Source organism: Copadichromis virginalis, linkage group LG14, assembly GCF_057382275.1.
Source record: "Copadichromis virginalis isolate Kocher_CV1m ecotype Utaka linkage group LG14, C_Virginalis_male_GT1.1, whole genome shotgun sequence".
Lineage (NCBI taxonomy): Eukaryota > Metazoa > Chordata > Actinopteri > Cichliformes > Cichlidae > Copadichromis > Copadichromis virginalis.
The window spans coordinates 24018517-24038953 of record NC_140631.1 but is presented as its reverse complement, the minus strand read 5'-3'; the positions used below and the strand labels follow the sequence as shown (position 1 = coordinate 24038953).

The following is a 20437-nucleotide window of genomic DNA, read 5'->3' as shown; positions in this document are numbered from 1 at the left end:
CTGCTCCAAGAGTATAAACACAGGGTTTACTTACACTTTGATCTCAGATTGAGTCAAACACACCTTAAAGTAAACAGATTAATTTCCATTCCTTTGATGTTTAAAGGATAGATAAGCCGTCTTTTTAGTGGATGATGGCGCCGTGACCGTAAAACATTGGAAGATCATTGTAAGCTCCTTAATCTCAGGTTTGAAATCTTCGTTTTGTTGGTTCGGGCGAAGCGTGGTGAAGTGACGCGCTCTCACATTTGCCATGGCATACCAGAGGAGAAGGAAGAAGAAGAAGTCAAGGAAATGTCACTCTTCGTTTGTACCGTGTCCCTCATTTACTTTTCTCTTCCCTTCAGGGTCAGTGTACCGTGACGAGTTCGACCTAGCCATCCTCAAACTGCAGGAGGACAATCGTTTGGAGATCCTGAAGAGGAAGTGGTGGGATGGCGGCAAGTGTCCAAAAGAGGAGGACCACCGTGCTAAAGGTTTGTCTCTGCAGTTAAATCCACATCTTGGTTGATGATGCCAGAAAACACTTATCCCGCCCAATCCCGGCATCTCTCCAGGTCTAGGGATGGAGAACATCGGTGGCATCTTTGTGGTGCTGGTGTGTGGCCTGCTGGTGGCAATCTTCATGGCAGTGCTGGAGTTTGTCTGGATGTTAAGGCACGCACCAGGAAATGAGGTGAGAGAGGGCTATCTAACCTGCATCTGCTTTGTCTCCCTCTCCCCTCCCTGGCACCTTCCCCCTCGCGGAGCTGCTAGGCTTTTCCACAGTGCGCAGCTTTGACAGGAAGTTATGAGCACAAACCAAAGTAATACCTCGTGTGTTTTTTGTATTCATAGCAGAGAAGCATCCATTCGTACCATATATATATTACACAGAATAATCAAACTGTACAGTAAAAAAAAAGATCTTGTTTTAGTTATATTTACAGGGTGCTGCAAATCTTTATCTCAGCCTTAATCTAGTGACCTTATTTAAAACACACTCGCTGTTGTGTCCACGATTGTCAAAAACTACATGTCCTTCTCACCATCAAAAGTTGAAATATGGACAGTAGAGGATTAGTCGTGGCAGTCAACTAGAAGTTTGCGCTAAGAATGGACTTCAAGCAAGGGCGTCAGATTTGTTTTGGAAGCAAAAAGAAAAAGACTGCTTTTTGGAAATGTCAGGACCAAGAGTCGCTACAGCTCGGTCACACAATGTTGGTTATTCAAAGTAACAGGGGACAAAACAATGATAAATGACACCTGAAACACTTAAAAGTGCCACGCTATGATTTGAAAGTTGCTGATACAGAAGCAAAATCACCAGCCAATAATGCAAATATTTCAAACTGCATCAGCACATTAGCTGTCCTCTGAGGCTGAAGACAGACCTGCATTATTACAACCTCTTAAACAGCAACTTTAAAAATATTTTTTTCTAATTATTTTTAGGAAGGAAGGAATTTAGATGCATTTTTTTACTGGCGAAAGTTGAAAGTGCTTTTGAAAATTATGCTGAAAGTGTGTGGTATTGTAATCCAGTATGAAAATATGATTTCAATGTAGCTTCATCTGGAGAGAGAACTAGCAAGCAACCTGAGTGTCCTCAGCATCCAGATGTTCTGCTGTTTGGAGGATTTTATTTATTTATTTTTTATTCACAATAGACAGATGAGTTTAGTGCTAGTGGAAGGGGCTCTCCTGTGATATTCATGAGGGAGGACTGCTGTCAACCACAAAAGATGACTTGAAGAATCAGAGAAAAATGTGCATGCAGTGATATCATTACCTCCGATGTGATTTCTTTAACAGATACTTGAATACTATTTGGCGCTGTGATTTTAACTCAATAAACATTCAGAAAGTCAAAAACCCACTCATGTGATTTCTTCTTTTGGAGCAGTACAGATTGATGTCTCACTCTAAATTGTGAACCCTGTGTGTGTTTGTGTGTGCGGGTCTATACATGTATCGTTCATATTTGTGCATCTGGATTTACGCCTGTGTGCATCTGTACAGTGTTCGTGTGCAGCTTATGTGGATTGGTGATGAGTTTCTTTTCCGTCTTGTGCTTGAGCTGCGGTGTCACGTCTGTGATTGCGATTATTTGAGTTTATATCCTTGTGTTACACCCAGCGGATCACTTGATCACCAGTGCCGGCGATGAAATGCGTGTGCTACACTTGTGGATGTGAAAAGTAAATTTAACAAGCCCGTGTGTATTATATGTGTCGCTGATTTCACTGCTGGCCGCTCAGTCTACATCACCCTATTCTCTGTCGCCCATGCAATTTCCCTATTATGAACATAACCCTGAAATGTATCTGTTGTGTGTCTTTGATGTCACTCCGTCTGTCCTGATCGAGCCCATAGTCAGTGAGTTGTCTGGCCTCTCTCTCTTTCTCTCCCTCTCTTATTCCCCTCTGCCCTATCTTTGTTTTCTTCCCGTGTGTGTGCTTGCAGCAGTCAGTGTGCGAGGAGATGCTGCGGGAGCTCCAGGGGATCGTTCTGTGTCGCGACAGCCTGCAGGCGAGGCGCCGCCGGGCGGCGTCGATGCTGCGGCCACGGCCCTTACCTCTGGAGGAACGTCGGGCGCGAGCTGCCGCTGTCAGCCTCAGCAACGGAAAACTGTGCGGGGGCACGGGACTGCCTGAACCCCTTTCCCACAGACTGGCGCAGGAGGCTGCCCTGGTCGCGAGGGGGTGCAGCCACATCCGCATTTGTCCCGAGTGCAGACGCTTCCAAGGACTGAGGATGCGCCCCACAGGGGGCCCAGGGGCCCTCCCATCTCCCACTCACAGTGAGGAGAGCATAGAATGGGACAAGACCACAAATAGCAGTGAACCTGAATAACGCCCCACAATTCCAGCAGGACTGCCTTTCCCAGCAGCCACCTCTCTTCTTTCCAGGGATCAAAGATCATGTGGCATTTTAATTCTGCCATCCAGAGTTTATCCTTAAAGGACAGGACAATGCTGTGGACTTTCTTTTACCCCTGAGGCGACCGCCAGCAGTGAGTTTTTGGAATCTCTCCTTGGGCGAACTTTTTCCTTGGTCATAGGAAAAACTGATGAGTCTGTCTCGTTGTGTTCTGTCCCTGGTGGCCCTCTGTACCGTGTAAAACAGGACAGACAAAAACAGCTACGGGGCATTTGTACTATGCAGTATTTCCAGTCATTTATCATTGTGCTTTCTTTTCTTTCCTTTTTAAATTATTTCTGTCCTCTGTTGGATTATCAGTACTGAATATTGTTATTCTATTGTTAAAAAAAAAAAACTTTAAACAAGGTCCTTTTTTTATCTGACAATTTACTCTAGGAACGTATATTGCCTCTGAAGAGCTGCAGAGATGGACAGATTAAGGCAAGGTCAACCTTCACGTTCTTTTGTTTTGAAAGTGCCAAAAACCACAAGCATCATCTTGTGGCTGAAGAAAGCACCACAGCCTTGAGAAGACGGCAAACTCATGTGAACATAGAAAACAAAAGGACAGACATGCGGACACAAAGACTCCTTTTATAGTAGTGATATTCTATTAAAAAATGTTTTAATTGTTGGGATCTCTGGAAGACAGTGATGCATGTCCAGAGGTGTTGGCCAGTGCTCACTGAATGAGTCATCCTGAAGTGGTTCTAGGGTAGTCAAGTCAACTTAAAGAAGGATTTTCTCTTTTGAATACCTGCTTAAAAACATGATGTCTACGCACACAAATGTACATGCACAGAGACATCCTCTTATATCATCCCTCTTCTGTGCACTGACATTACTTTCTCCTCCATCTGTCCTCCGTGTCTGACCCATTTATTGTCCTTGCACCAGTCCCCTTTATGCTCTCTTGCTTACAAATATATCCATTGTAAGTTATAAGACATCATTTTTTTTCTTTTTTTTTCCAGCTTACATATTCAGTATGTGTATCAAACCCAGCATATATTAGAACCAACCAAAAACAAAGTCCTCGGTAGAGTGAAGGGATTTTTATATCAGCAGTTGGCTTGGCTTGTTTTAAATGTCAGCGCAGTTAAACTTTTATTGAAAGTGATATTTTACACACTGCTCGTAGGAGACAGCCTGGGTGCACTCTGACATTTTGATACTATAATTTTTTGCAAAAAACCCCAAACCAAACTTAGAATACATTAACCAGGCTAAAACGTGGCGGATATTTAATGCAAAGTGATGCAGGAGGAGCTGAAACACACTTATTTTTCCTTTCCCCACTACCAAAGTATTTGATAGTTACCTTGATTTGCTTTGCGTCAGCCATAACTTGAAGAAGTGAGAATCCACCACCAGCAGCACGAGTCTTAAAATCGCCTCACTTTCTGCTCGCATTACAGAGACATATGGCTTATTTTCCTGCTGTACCGGCTGGTTTGAAGGTGTTTCTGTACGATAGCCCGACCGTTTCACAGCGAGAATCAACGGTCATCCAGCTGTCTGCTCCGCTTCTTGCTTATCTTTGATGTGCCCATCATTTTAAATCTGCCCATCAGATTCTGTCAATCACCATCCCTCAAAACCAGGCTGCCAACACGACACAGCTTGAAGGTACCGCTGCAGCGTCTCTTGTTCTTTTATTAGCCACGAAAGCTTTCTGCCTCCATCCTTTTTCATCTGCAGGTTTTCATGCTTGGAAATTCATGCATATTATCATTTATCATCCTGTAGTAGAACACAACATATTTTGATCACTCTGTCGTTTAAATGAACATTTCATATTCATGGCAACAAACTCTGCACATCTTCAAATACAGTACATCTAATCCTCCAGTAAGGAGCTGCTGTGTTATCGACCCACAGAATTGTGTGTATTTACAGTATAATCATCGATATAATCATGGAGGTGCCCGGCAATGTGTGTTTTATTATTGCAGCAGTAAACTCATTTGGTGTTCATTATGTTCATAGGACAGAGAGATGCGCACTTAGGTGTGTGCAGTGATTTAATGGAAACATTTAAACGCACACAGACACACACCATGCAGAGTCATTCCCAGGATCCTCACAAACAGTTAATGTACACTTTCTGTAGCTCCATATATAATAACAGGTTTAAATCAAATTGCCAAGCAGATGGCAAAGAAAGAAGAGCCACAATTCATTGTTTTTTTTTAATGAAAGGTATTTCTATCCATTTGCTGAATGTCCCTAAGAAACTCATGAGAGTTTGAAGGCTCTCGCTGCTCTCAGTGCTAACTTCTTAAACACTCAAAACATTTACAGGGGGTGCTAAATCAAGCGTAGTTGGAATGAGATTGCCAATTACCTTGAAGGCACGAAGAGCAGTAGAGTAAGAATTAAAACAAATCCCACAGAAACACTGGGCGACCTTCTCTGGGAGACCACTGAGAGACGGCTCGGTTTGGCTGCTATGTTTTATATGCTTTATTTTTCTTATGTTGACATTTTTATTCCATTATAAATACATTTCTTAAAACAACCTCAATTCTCTGGGATTGCTGGCTTTGTCTCCTTTGTTTTTTTTCTGCTGTGATGTATTTGACCTTCTGGGCTGTTTAGATATGTCATGCTAAATAGCTTCTGAGTGCGCTTTCTTTTTTTTTGTTTTGTTTTTTGGGGGTTTGTTTTAGGTGAGGAGGGGGGCATTATACAACCGGGAGAAATATGCAGAGCACGCAGCTGCTTTGTTGTGACATATACGCATGCAGAGAAGCATCAGGGACGTATGGGTTTCTGGATGAGTACACAGAACAACTATCGAGTGAACCAGAAGGATCTGATGCACCCACATCTCGTTTCTCCCCCATAACTGAATTAACGTCTGCTCACTTGTGAATCCTTTGAACAGCTGAGAATTTGTGTGGGTAGGCAGTCTAACAGAGGCTAATGAGTTTAACAGCTCGCTCATGTGCTGTATAAGCGTCCACTCACTCGTAGCCCATCTATCACTGTGATTTTTCAGTGGATATTTCCGTCTCCTCGGGACAGTGATTGAACGCCACACAACACCCTTGGTCTGATTTATACTTGAATTCAGACTGCATCTCCCTCTCCTCTCCTCTCCTCCTCGAGTGCCTGCCTCACAATCTTCCCATTGCAGCGTTAGAGATGACAAGTTTTCTTTTCAGTTTGTCACCACCCACAGCACGCGCACACATGCATTAAAAGCGTGACACACTAAACACTCACCGCCACCTGTATGTCACAGCTGTGTCAACTTTATTTTATCGTGCTCGTGCTTTTCCGTTTTACCCCTGGTGCTCCAGGTTCATGAATTAAGCGCATCTCTACCCACCCTCTGCCTAGCTGCTGTTGGATTTATGGAGCACATGATGAGCATTGAGTGCCTGCAGAGGTGGGTGAACAATCTACTTCACTCCTCGAGCTCACCCAGCTGTAGCACATAGCAATACCAGTTTCCTTGTAGTTGAATGCTGTCGTGCAAGGATTAAGGAATTACAGTGTACCGTGTAGTCACCCTAACAGCTAACATCCACATACACTTGGAAGAATAGCTTGTTCCATGTTTGTTTTTTGCTTCTTTTTGGGGGGGGGAACCTGTCTATAACATTTAGGGATATTGAGATTATTTAAAATATATATATATTGTCTATACTGTTGCATTTAGTATGACTTTACTGCCTTTTTAAAATGGTAATTATTGAATCTATTCATTTTATTCCTGCTAATATTGCATCCCTCTGTCAAACAATTGCTTTTTCCTAACAGACACCAGATTTTCCAGGGGTGGCAGTATTCATAACAGTATTCAAGACAAGGCACTGCTACACATTTTTTTAGTAAGCGCTTTCCTGCTGATTTTATTATTTGCAATTAAGTGATTGCAATTATTTGCAGAAGGCTTCTTGTTGTTGTATGCTCAAAGAAAAGGTATTCAGAGTGCAGAAATTCTCTATAAGGTGAGACGCTGTCAGGGCTGTTATACAGCCTTTTGTTCGCTGACAGTTGTTGAACATATTGACCAAAACATCTTAACATTGTTTGTCTTTCAGAGAAATAAAATGGAGCTTCATTTCCTTTGTGTTTATTCCCTCACTTTTCACTCCTGCCTTGATCGATGCCTCACAGAAGAGGAGGCACTGATCACCTATTTGTGTGCGAGTGGGTGGGTGGGTTAGAGAGAGCGTGCGTTTTGTGGGGTTTTTTTTTTTGTTGTCCTATGTGATTTCTCTCATGCTCTTGGCAACACAGGAAATCACAGCCTTGACATTTTGCTGTATTGTTACCCGCATACTTGACAAAGGTGGTACACAGCCAAGTCAAATTCCAGTGGAAGCGTAGCCGACAGCGCTCTTTGTCACATACCCACCAGAAAAATGAAAGTAGAATCCTGTTCTTACAGAAATCCGTCACGTGGGTACTTAATAACAAAAACCAGGCTGGATTTAGATTTTTTCTAATAGCGAGTTACAAAAGTCATTTGTTTTGGCCAGATCGCTGGTCTTTGCTGACCCTGGATGAAGGTTTCAATGACAAAGATAAATATCAGTCCATTTCTGTAATGGCTCCATCATTTGCACAGCATCGTTTGTCTTTGGGCGAATGCTCCGATGCCAGAGTTCAAATTAGAATTTGTTCATTAATCGTGTTCACGGAGGACAAAAATGGTACGTTTGTTCTGCCTGCTAGAGAATGTGTAGAGAAAGGTAAACCCACAGGGAAAAGATACACCTATTAATGGGCTAATGAGACAGACAGATAGATAGATGGATAGATGGATAGATGGATGGATAGATGGATGAAGTACATTGGTCTAAATATTGGCCATGTATTGGCCATACAAAGCTCTAAATTGGATGTTGGCTGCCTTTTGTTCCTCTGTCAGTATGATCCCACACTGCTTCTGGGGAGGCCAATCCATCACTGATAGTGTTCCATTTTGTGTGTTTCTGTCCAGGTATGCTTTTACTGCATTGGCAGTGCGTTTAGGATCATTCTCATGCCGAAAAGTGAAGCTACTTCTAATCAGATGCTTTCCAGATGGTCAAAATGTGAAAGTACTTCTCTCCCTTCATACATGACAAGATTCCCAACACCACTGGCTGAAATTCAGCCCCAATCCATGACTCCTGCGTGTTTCACAGATGGCTGTAGACATTCACTGTTCTACCAACAGTTTCAAATTTGGACTCATCTCTCTATAAAGACCTGTTGCCTCTGATTTTCATTCCATACCTCAGACTCATCTCCCTCTTTCCCTTCTTTAAAAATGACTACTTGACAGCCACCCTTCCACTGAGACCGTTTCTGATGAGGCTTTAGCAAACAACAGATGGATCTACTGAAGGGCCACCATTTCTCCAGTTTTTAAGGACACACTACACGTGCAGACATATGCAGTGTTTTCAGCTAATAGCTCTTTAGGGATCAACTTATTGGCTAATAAAATACTATTTTATCCCTGTCAAACTTTAGTATCTTTAGCATCTTTTCAGCAATTTGAAGAAATGGGAACAAATTTTGTGATTAAATGATTCATGGCTCAGTCTTAAGTGGCTTTACAAACAAAACAACAGTCTGCTGAAAATGGACTGGATTAAAAATTAGTGAAAAAGCAGCTAAAGTCCAAAGAAAAACTCTAAGGACCTTCAGAAAGCCTGGAGAAATATTGCTCAAGACCACTTTTAATAAAAATCTGACTCCTAGGAAGGAAAATGCCAAAAATATGGGGGTAGCTCAAGACTTTTGCACAGTATTCTATGTAATACAAATATTTTTTTCTTTTTGATGCTTAAACTGTATTTGACTTATCCGTGCTTGCTAATACATCTTCCATCACTGACTGCTGCAGGGCTCATAACATTTCCACTATGGGAAGATAAGGCACAATGTGCCAATCGTTATTTTTCTGCACCTCCACTAACAGGTGCACTATGCCGTTCTCATTTTAACTACTGCAGTCGACCCCATTAAGCCCTAAACAAACTGAAACGGGCAACAGCTCCTGGTGGTTTGAGGAGGAAATATTGGTTTTCTGATAAAGGCCTCTTGAGTTCCTGCGTTAATTGGCCGTCAGAGCACAGAATTATCTTAATCCCTGAGTAAATGATTCATTACCCCACAGATGAGAGACTAAAAAAATGCACTGGGCCACGAAAAAAGATGCACAAGTGACAGCCTTGAAAATAAAATGTGTTTATCTCGCTCCCTGCAGGGAAAGTCAGGTTTTATTGATGCGGGGCAGCTGAATCATATTTCCTGCATGATTAATTTTTTTCCCCCCGTGCCTTTCTCTTGTTATTGCTTAGTATTAATCTGCTTGATACTGAGCATTAGTTGTGGTTTTCTTTACATCGTGCATTTGTTTCACGTCTCCCTCGTTGTCTTTTACCATATTTGGCCTCTCAAAGGCTGCCACAGAGAACTCTATCTACACTGCCATATCTGCTAGCATGCATACTTGTTGTGAAATCACAATAGTTACAGTTTTTTCACCAACAGCTTTATTCATTTTCACCACTTTATTGTAACCCCCAAATGTTTTATGCAGCTTTTTTGGATTTTGCGCTCTTCTATATAAACAACAAAATACTTACTGTACTACTAATATTCATATAAAATACAGTATACACATTGTAATGCTCTAATAGCAACTGAGTGTCAGTGGCCACCATCTTTCTGACCACAAGCAGTCATTTGCTACATCTAGTGGGCGCTACATGCCACTACATGGTGATCTATTTCCTATTCTAAAATATACATTAACATCCATACAGTTACAGGTGAGCCATACACAGCACTCTAGCAGATCAAACAGAGTCAGTGCTGTAGCTACAGCATTAAACAAACACATCTCACTGCTGTTCTTACTGTATATGTCAGACTCCTGTATTTTAAAGATCCAGGGCATTTAGGCCAAATTCAGAGAGCAGCTCCTTGTACTTTTGATGAAGAGTTGCGCTTTCGTCTTCCCAACCCTGTCGAGTCGCAGACAGCTGGGAACTCAGGCTGTCGAGAGTCTCCTGCAGAAAACATGGGCAGCATTAAAATGCAAGCTAAGATTTTCCCTTCAAGTCACCGACTTGTCCAACCTGATTTCCCTCCCTTCTTAACCACCTTTATCACTGATGAGTTGTAAGGGTGCACTGAAGGAGGTTTAATTAGATTCTGTGTCATACTTGGGAAGAGAGGAATAATGTTAATTACATATTAAAATCCTATCTCTGCGATCAGAGGCTGAGCCCTCGAACAGGGCTCTAAGCTTGACCACTTACCTTTGAAGATCTGAGCGCTGAAAATTTGCATGCACTGTCTGTAGCCAGCCAGTTGGACTCGGGCGCTAGCGAAAAGGTCAACAATGACCCCATCCCTCATCCATTACATCTTAATGGAAAAAACTCCCAGGAAGTGGAGTTTTTTTTTTCTTCATATTTGTCTCACTTAAATGTTTTGGGTCATAACACAAACTCTAATATTAGATGGAGATAACCCAAACAAAAAGCTGAGTTCAGTTTCACCTACCACACCCAGTTTAAATTGCTGACATAGCTGTTGAATCAAGTAACAAGAACCTGTCTGACAAAATGTAGCAGGCTAAAAGGCAACACATCATGCCACGATTGACAGAAAACAACTGAGAAACAAAGTGATTGACATCTATCAGTCTAGAAAGGGTTACAAATCCATTATAAGGCTTTAGGACTTTATGGGAAAAAAAACTTTATCGAGAAAACTTGGAACAGGGTTGTACCTTCCCAGGAGTGGCAGGCCTACCAAAAAAAAGCACTTTGATGACTCATCCAGGAGGTCACAGAAGAACCCAGAACAACATCGAAAAAACCGCAGGCCTCACTTGCCTCAGTTATGGTCAGAATTCGTGATTCAACAATAAAAACAGATTGGGCAAAAATGGCATCCATGGGTGAGTTCAAGAAGAAAAACCACTGCTGAAAAAGGAGGCGCTCATATCACATTTGCCAAGCAACAACTTGATGAACCCCAAGGGCTTTTTGAACATTTTCTGTGGATTGACGAGACAAAAGCTGAACTTTTTGGAGGTTCCCTATTACATCTGGCATAAAACTAACACAGCATTTCATAAAACGAACATCATATCAACAATCAAACTTGGTTTTGTGGTGTGATGGTTTTGGGCAGCTTTGCAGCTTCAGGACCGCATACTACTCATACTTATAAACCCTCCAATGTAGATGAATGAAAATAATTCTGCGAAGAAGAGTGTCTCAAATGGCATGTAAATGTCACAAATATGCAAAAAAATAAGAAATCAGGAAGAGGGCGAATACTTTTCTACAGTACTATTTGTGGCTTCTTTTTTACAGCAGTTTCTCGGTCATGTTGATTGCATAATTTCTGGTGTTATGTGCATTGATAGTTCCGTAAAGCTGCAAAGTTTGTAATGGCGTAGTAAGTTTTCTGAACTAAGCACCATATTTCAGGCCTGCTTATAGAAGAAAATTACTCACTTTGCATCAGAAGTTAGTGAGGACATTCTCTGCCTGTGCAGCTACACTTGGAAAAAAAAAACTACTCTAATGGTCATAAAAGGACATCTTTATTGATACGTACTAAGGTGTCAAAACTTGAGGATACAGGGGAAGTCGGCAAATGTCATTTTATGGGGGAAGAATTAAACCACATCTATACTGTACACTCCATCTAGTTTTTTAGTATTTCTGATCTACGATTATTAGACATAAACTGCAACAGTTTTCATCAGCATCATCATAATATCATATGAATCATTTTTAAGTCACTTAACTCATATAAAACATCCATGACAGCTCTATTAGCGTTTGCTTAGTTTGTCATTTTAGACTGAATTATCAGCTCAAAGCAATCATACATTCAGGAGCTTGACTTTCAAGAAACTGGTGTCATCACACTGCTCTTTCAAGAGTCACACATAAGCTGCAGGTCTGACCAACAAGAAGAAGTGCTAGTACCTTCCCATGACTTTGGCGGAACTAACTCTGAGATCAAGTTCTCTGAGGGTTGGCCTAACTGCACATACAAGACAAAGCTGCCCCACATTGTGCAAAAGGTTACCTCAAATGGGTATTTTCGTATACGTGTAGGCTTTCAAATGCGTATTGTTGCCACAGTGTGTGCTTGAACTGCCTTGTGTTGAAACTCACATGAAGGATCTTCTCATAGTCTGACTCCATGTTGTCCAGCTTTTGTCGAAGGTCTGCTATGATGGCATCCTTCTCCTGCTCCACTTGCTTACGCTCACTTTTCTCTTTACTCAGTTCCTCCTGGGATAGGGCTATACAAATACAGAGAGTAAACTCTTATGTGGATCCATTTGTTTGATTGTACTTTAAATATAGATAGACCATACCAAGGTCTTCCTTCAGTTGGCTGACTTCCTGTTCCAGTTTCTTCACCTTGTTGGTCAGTTCGGTCTGCATGGTTTTGTACTGGCGACTGAGGTCTAGAATGACATTTGCGTCAGCTATTTCAGACTTCATTGCTGATTCACTTTGAAAAGCTAATACAGCAATCAGCTTAAGCGCCCGGCTAATTAGATTTTTTGTTCCTCAAAAATTACCCTAACCTCGGCAAACACACCCCTTGTCCTCACTCCCAAAGGGATCCGCACTTTGATCAGGTTATTAAAAGACAGACTAATTTTGGATTCGTGCCCCATCTGTACCCACCCCAGTAGATGTCCCTGTGGTCTTGTCTCTCGCGCTGCAGCTTCTGTTCCATGTCTCTTACACGTCTCCTCAGGTCAGCTCTGTCTGACTGGACCCTTCTTAAAGCCTCACACTGTAAGGCTGCAGGAAGTCACACAAACACATGCAGGCATTGAACGTACAAACCAGAGGGAGCTTTCTTTGTTTTTTGTTTTCATAAGCAAAAGTGGAAATTACTTTCTTATCAAAACTTGTATTGATGCAAACTAAATTATCCATTAAACATGCCCAAATATGCAGTCAAGTTTTAACATGTGGGCTTTCATTTCCACTTGTATTGCTTTTAGACGTTTTAAAACATGTTTTTTTTTTTTTTAGTATTTTCTATCCTTTTATGGGCCAAAAGACTGATCTCTTAATAACTCACTTAAAATCTATATACAACCCAATAACATGGGAGATCAGCGATTTAAAAGGGAACAGACATGACAAGGAATGGATCTGCTAAGTCATTTTCAGTTTGACCCTTTATGTAATAATCATACAATCTGTTTTTATTATTTATAAAGGAATAAAACCTCAAGGCTCACCTATGTGATCCTGCAGAATGGCTATATCCAGAATACTGTGCCTATGCTTTTCTTCCACGTCATTTTGACCTGTAACAACACAGAAATATGTGTAAGAAATAGAAGATCTGCAGTCACGAAAGAAAAAAAAGAATCTCGATTACATTTTTCTGGACTTTTCTCTGCGGTCTTCTTTGTCTTCTTCTTCGGGGACATGCTTGCTTAAGGCTGCCTGTTCAACCCACGGACACGCACAGGCTCACAGAGGGCCTACGCTTACTGTATGGTGGTGAGACTCTGTTGCTGTGCACTGGTTGCTGAGTGAGCAGCCATAAAACAAAGTGTCCGGTTTAATTGATAGTTGAGTGACTTTTACAACAGCCAGTCACACATGACTGGGGAACGCGCACAGCGCCAGCTGCCTTCAGTATATGTGAAAGCGTCTTTTGTTGCTAGGGGTTACCGAGGCCCGAGCCGGGAGAACTCAGAGATGCACTCAGCATCTCACTGAGATTTTATGAATGCTCTACAGGCAGACGCGCGTGCTCGGTTACATTCATTTATCGAGAACGCGCTTTAAAAAGAAGGCGGGGAGTTTAGGGTTTGGGCAGCGGGGAGAGAGACGAGAGGGTGGGGGTTAACGGAAGAGGACGTACAGGAAAGGAAAGGGCCGCACATACACGTCAGAGGGGGGAAACAGAAAATGCTGGGCAATGTTTAAATCCCATAATTATTTATTCACCCTAGTTCCCGTCTATGACCGTGAGGCTTTCGCAGCTTTAAGTTCAACTTCCTCTCCTCGGTCGTCGCTGAGCGCTTTGTGTCGTCAGGCTCGCAGCTCGCAAACGAGTGCTGACAGTGTCACACAGCCTCTGAACTTCCCCTGAAGACACGGCACAGCCGAAAAGAGCTGCTGCTGACAAAAGAGAGGAACGACATCGCGGCTTGGACGGAGGCGAGGACACGCTCGAGTCCTGCGAAGAAACCGTTGCCATTGTCCTCCAGCTGAGGGCGAGAGGAGCCAGGTCTGGTGCTCCGTTAATTAGCCTGCGTGGGTCCCTGCAGAGAGAGAGGGAGACGCTGAGCAACGCAGCCTGCTAGCTGCGGCACAGAGGGGGACTTGTGCAGGGTGTGAGTGACCGTTGGGCTTGTTTTATCCACAATCTGGACATTTATCTACCAAATAATCATGTTATATTTACTGATGGGAGCCTTTATCCAATAGTCATCTCTTCCTCCCTCATTTTACCCCCGTCGGACCCTGGCTCGGATTCGCCGCTCGGGCGCTGTCCTCACAGGGGGTACGGGATCACCATCGCCCGGTCCAACCAACTCCAGGCGGCGGTTCGGTCCCCCTGACCCCCTGCCCTGCCTCACCTCGCCTGTCTGCCGCTGTGGCCGACCCTAGCCGAGCCCGAACATGGCTGGGAACCTGAAGAAAGGCGGGGGGATCATCGGAATGATGAAGGATGCCTTCCAGCCACACCATCACCACCTCCACTCCCATCACCAGCCCGGGGCCGTGGACAAAAAGACGGTGGAGAAATGCTGGAAACTAATGGACAAGGTTTGTCAACGTTAAGCCGTTAGCGTTTGCTTACGCGTCGGATGGCTAGAGCGACTGCTAGCTAACCGTAGCTAACTTGCGATAAGCTAGCTAATCTTCGCCTGCTGAAGGTCTGTTGTTGCTAAGTTAGCTAACAGGCTGGTACAGGATATGGTTAGCTAACTTTAGCTCACAGATAACCTGAACTCTTGTTTTGTTCGTCATGTGGCACGCCACTTTCGTAGCAGCTTAATATTAACTGGCATAGGAAGGCTTAGTTTATTACTTGGCAGGGTTGTTAACACTTTCGGGTAACTACTCTTTAGTTGTGAAACCGCGGTGCATAGCGTTACATTGTTTGACCACGGCTAAATATTTTAAGGTATATCACAATCTTTAGCTCTAACAGGGAGGTTAGTATTCTTTAAATATGTCACATAAGAGCTGAATCTAACGACTTTGTGACAGGAAATTGAAATACAAGGGCTCCCAGCACTGCAACGGTGTCTCCTGTAGCTCGTTTATGAAAAATCTATAGTCAGCTGTCTGTCAACCCTTGAAAATTGTAACAAATTGTTTAGAGAACAAGAAAAGTACGCATTTTACGTGTCCAGCTATGGTCTTTACCAGGGGAGAGTCATCTCACTGCTTTACTTCTCGGAAAAAAGCCTGCAACAGTTTGACCCCCAGTTTCCTGTGAGATTCACACACGGCTTTTTTGTTTCTCAACTTCCAACGCGACGCATTATAAACTATGATGCCTTTGCAAAACTACTAGCACATTTAAGTGTGTTTTGCTTAGTCGAGCCTCAATTAGCACAGACAAGAACACAAGTGGCAATGAAACGTTGATCTTTATTATCACCTTGTTTTCTGTGAATGTTCAACACTTCTGTAGAAAGCTTGTCTAATACAGACCAAAGAAGAGGGAGGCCGCTGATCTGATCTGCCACACATTAAACTACCTGCCACCTATCAGTCTGGCTCTTGCAGTTTACAGAAGGGATTATTTTGCCATGTTAATATGTTTTTTTTTTTTTAGAAACTGATTGACTGGAAGAAAAACAGCCAGATAAAGGAATATCTTACCTTTAAAAAAAAAAGAAAAGAAGAAGCTATACCTCACGTGCCAAAGTGATTTTACTCCATGGGACTGCGTAAAATAGCAGCAGAAGTATATTTAGTATTATCTAAAGTGAACCCACAAACCAACAGATACCACTGACCAAGACTTGCAGAACTATAACGCAGTTTCTCCTTGAAAACACCTCCCACGTAGAACTAAGTTAAATTTTGATCCTCTGTTACTTGCTGTACCTGTTCTTCAAGATCTGTATCTGTTGCAGTGGCTAATTATTATCTGTTGTCACATCAATTTTGTGCTGCCTGAATGCTCAGTGATAGTGTGACGAAGAGCTCAAATCACTTTATTTTTTCATGATGAAGATATGGTTGTTTTTTGTTTTGTTTTTTTCTCTGGCGGATAAAGAAAATGATTGTCAATTTATTTATAGGCAAATTGCTAATCAGGCCGTGGTTTTACAGTTGGGGCATGTGTCAATGTGTAAAGTCAGTATTCTTAATTTAGCTTTCCTGTATTAACTATAAGTTATCTGATGTTTTAAAACAAGTTTAACATCAGATCCTGTTCTTGTCTCTGTTGTTGCACTGCCACATCCTTTTGGCTAATTAGGTAAAGTAATACTCTAAACTAAAATCAGAAGTATTAGCTACGGAAATGCGTTTAGTAAGATTTTAAGTTTTGGCCAATATCAAGCCCTGAATTTCACATCATAATCTAAGACAGTCATTTATTTATTTATTTTTTTATTTTAATCAGTTTTATGCGTACAAGACATTGTTCGCGGTGTGGAGGTGTATAGTTGAAAGGTACTTAACATTTACACAGCTCGTTCTTCGTCTTCATTCTTTTTCATGCCTTTTTGGGACTAAACAAGTGTATCAAGACGATGATTGCTGCTTGGCCTACAACATGGATTGACTCTATTTAGTGTATAGACACTGATCATAATACCACATTACCTTCTCCTGCTGTGAGGAATCATTATTACTCTTTCAACATTGAAAACGTTTAGGGGACATTGTCTCACTAAAGTGTGAGAAAGCACTTAAAATGGCTGTTTGCAGCTAAAATCCCCCAAAATTCAACCAGCTCCAACTTGTCTTCAACCTGTAAAATACCTTGAAGTTCATGTGGAAAAATCTACATAATCACACCAGGTGTAGAATCACCTGAGAGCGAGAGAGAGACAGAAAGATCAGTGGAATGTAATTTAGCTCGGAGGGGATCAACATTTTACTTCAAGTCAGAAGCTTTAACACATGCTGACATAGAGCATTCAGCAGTTGTGACCTTGTACCAGCGCATGCATGGATTATGTTTGGCTGAGGGTTGGGCAGAAGTGTTAGCACTAAGCGCTTGGAGGCCTGGAGAAGGTTAATGGAATTGGGACACATTGTTGGTAATATTGGCTCTTTTTTTTTTTTAAGTTCTCCAACAGTCACGGCTCAGTTTGGTAGACTCAATCATTTTTATCAGCCAAATCATCAAGGTGTTTTTATTTTTACTTATTATGCATTAATATTTGTATAGTTTAATTTTTGAATCATGATAGTGGAATATGTTGCACGGTAAAACAATGTAGTCTATACAGCATAGATTCATATGCCTAAAAATAAAACTACATTAACAATTGTAATACACTTAAAAAGTTTTTCCATTGATGATGATTAATAAACAAAGTGTTTGAGCTCTTTGAAGTCTCATTACTTCCACAATGCCACACTGATGCCTTTTAAATGGAGGAAGCAAGGAAGTTCATAACGACATTCTTGTAATGCTGTTCCTGCCATATCTCTTTCGTACATTTTCACATGATCAGTGGACAATAATTTGGCCTGGTCTGCAAAGAATAAGCCACGTCCTGTTTTTGACATACAGTTGTTCAGTAACTGAAGCTGACAGCCTGGCTACACAGATGTATAAAAGCTCGGGCTGGAATCGGGACATGACACCCAAAATGTTTGGCTGTGTGTTTCGTAATGATTCATGAATTGACCCGGCAACACTGCAGTTAGATTTGTTGCACATTTTTGAGGATGAAACATGTTAATGCGCTCTCCTGAATGTCTTCAACGTTGTCATAAACTTGGTTCCAGTCATGGTTAACATGTTTTATAAACCCATGTGACAGATGATTGTCACGTTCACGGTTCGGGTGAGTCGGTGTTCGTAGATAGACACTCGTGTTTGTCAAAAAAAATTTGGCTTTTGTTTGCATTTGTGTTCTCGAAGTTGCTCACTTGAGGTTTTTCAAATTTGCAAGGCAATCATGTCCAAATGTTAAGTAGAGAGAATTTGAGTCTGTAAGGCAGAAGTAGCATAGGATGTGCAAATTAAAATGGGGAAGTGTAAACTCATTAACAGCTTCTGTAAACATGCTCAAGAAGTGGAACATAGAGGGACTACATGCTTAAAACATGCTAGTCAAAAGGGGATGGGAAGGGTGCAGGAATTCTTGTTTACAAAATGTAATATCTTAAAAAGGAGAGCTACTGTAGGGTTAGGACTATGCTCTACACCAGCTAAATCTCTTTTTCTTAAAGTTGAATCACAATGCACAATATGTATGCATTTTCTACTTAATGTTCAGTCAGAAGTCAAAGCCACATGTGACACATCACAGGCCCTTTTAGCATATTTTGAAGCAGCAGGTGCAGAACGCTATTGCTTCATAAAAGTTTAAATCTGCTGGTTAGCTCTTTGCACTCTCTCACTGAGCCTGCATAATTGTATGGGTTTTATTCTGGTTGGTGCAATTTTATCTCACAGTTCAAAGACACAAAGGTTAAGTTGGCTGATGATTATAAATTGGCTTTAGTTTTGGATTAAATGGTAGAAACTGCTGTCTCTCGTTGAGTTAGACATGTTATGGACTGGCTACCTGTCTAGGGTATCCCCCGCCTGTTGTGTTAGCTAGACTTCAGCCCCCTGTGACACAATTTGGATAAACACTTGGGAGTGTAAATCACCATCCAACTGTGTCTGTTGTGTTTAAAAATGTATATTTTCACATGAAATGCTGCGTAGCTGTAGTAAATGAATAAAAAATGCAGGCGACTAGCTACATAATTAATGTAGGTTTGCCATCTAGGTCATTCTGATAGTACGGTGATAAGTAAACTAACTTAAGATGTCACAAGGTATTTAAACTTTGCTACTCTGTCTATATTTTCGATTGCATAATATACAGACTTGCATCACTCTGACTACTCTTAACTTCACAAAATGTTTAGGGAACACTTTCTTTGTCTTTTTAACTTTATTGGCTTTTTCTGTTCTGCACGTCTCCTGTCTAGGCTCACAGACACTACTTTGCACTAAAGATAAGTGCTCTAATGCAAGAAGAAGCTAATTTATGTGAAATTCTCTATATGATATAAATACTACCTTAGTGATGTAGAGAGTGAAAATGCATAGTGACACATGGAATGGATTGTGCAGATTATCTTTCTGTTTCTCTGTCCCTTTAACTGCTCTTTCATCACTCACTTTCTACCACATCTTTTAGCTTGAGTTTTATCTTATGTATTCTTTCTAACCGTATCTTGCCCTCCCCCTCACATCCTCCCTTTCTGCAGGTGGTGCGGCTATGCCAAAACCCCAAACTGGCTCTGAAGAACAGCCCTCCCTACATCCTGGACCTGCTGCCAGACACCTACCAGCACCTGCGCACCATTTTGTCTCGTTACGAGGGCAAAATGGAGACTTTGGGTGACAATGAGTATTTCCGGGTCTTCATGGAGAACCTGACAAAGAAGACCAAGCAGACCATTAGCTTGTTCAAGGAGGGCAAGGAACGCATGTATGAGGAGAATTCACAACCAAGGTGAGAAAACTGGATGAAATACATGGAATAGATGCCCATCTTAATCGTATCAGTGTCTATGTTATAAATTATTTGCCTTCTCAAGTTCAAATGCTTTTCTCAACCTTGCTGAGCTGCTGTGTTCATTGTCTTCAATGAAACACATCTGAAACGGGAATTTCAAGGTGTGAAACCTTCTTAATGCAGCAGTTCATTGTGAATAATTCTGACAATGCAGGTACAGCGTGAACAATTGCTCCCACCCCCAGCCCCAAGGCTGGCTGTAGCTCAAGAAGCATCAAAACAAGAGGAAAGATGTGTTGTGGTTTGAGCATGTGAGCGTTTGTGGTCAAAATGGCGCTTAATCTACAGCTGCCTGCCTGCATGCTGCTTTGTTTTTGTGCCTTCATATCTCTGCCATCTACTCGAGCATAGTTTCGCCATGTAGTTTATTTTACTTTTTTGAAAAGTCACATGGTGCCTCCCGCTTGTCTCTTTCTTTTGTCTTTCTTGAAGTTTTTTTCTCTATCTAGAAACAGAGTGAAGTGTATAGTCTGTCCCGAAAATAAGTAGATGTCATGGCTTTGTTTGGAGAGACTCAGATTATTGAAAAGACATTCCATTTGGGTTTTGTTTTTGTTGTTGTTGTGTTTTTGTTTGTTTGTTTGTTTGTTTTTTACAAAAAACAAAAAAACCTCAGTATAAAGTGAGGTTAGTGGTAACTGGCAGCCTTTCTTGAGGTGCAGACTATACTGGAAGAAGCTGATCTTCTTTGTATATATTTACAGACGCCCTTTTAGTTTCATGTATGCTGTGGGTGAATGCTGTTGGACTTTGTTGTGATTTGAATACTTTTTCCTTTTA

At 41.7% G+C, this 20437-nt stretch overlaps 3 protein-coding genes across 5 annotated transcripts in view; 2 read left to right on the top strand and 1 right to left on the bottom strand.

The window, feature by feature from the left end:
- grik4 (glutamate receptor, ionotropic, kainate 4) overlaps positions 1-6988 on the top strand; it is a 370076-nt gene extending 363088 nt beyond the window's left edge. The window contains exons 19-21 of one of the 2 annotated variants that reach the window (XM_085430050.1): positions 348-476; positions 558-676; positions 2449-6988. In XM_085430050.1, coding sequence (XP_085286176.1) covers positions 348-476; positions 558-676; positions 2449-2835 — 635 coding nt within the window. In that variant the 3' untranslated portion in view covers positions 2836-6988. Of the gene's footprint in view, positions 1-347; positions 477-557; positions 677-2445 lie in introns of both variants that reach the window. The other variant, XM_085430049.1, reaches the window with a different exon arrangement.
- A 2171-nt stretch (positions 6989-9159) lies between these two features.
- Positions 9160-13777, bottom strand: drc12 (dynein regulatory complex subunit 12 homolog). Its single transcript, XM_085430047.1, has 6 exons — positions 13303-13777; positions 13160-13228; positions 12591-12710; positions 12272-12364; positions 12066-12196; positions 9160-9929 (listed from the first exon to the last, which is right to left on the bottom strand). The coding sequence occupies exons 1-6, from the start codon at positions 13352-13354 to the stop codon at positions 9801-9803; spliced, it is 594 nt and encodes a 197-aa protein (XP_085286173.1). The 5' UTR covers positions 13355-13777; the 3' UTR covers positions 9160-9800.
- Positions 13778-14558: 781 nt separating this feature from the next.
- Positions 14559-20437, top strand: part of cbl (Cbl proto-oncogene) — a 34331-nt gene continuing 28452 nt past the window's right edge. For both annotated transcript variants that reach the window (XM_085430044.1, XM_085430046.1), the window contains exons 1-2: positions 14559-14705; positions 19347-19594. In XM_085430044.1, the coding sequence (XP_085286170.1) occupies positions 14559-14705; positions 19347-19594 (395 nt within the window). The remainder of the gene's footprint in view (positions 14706-19346; positions 19595-20437) is intronic.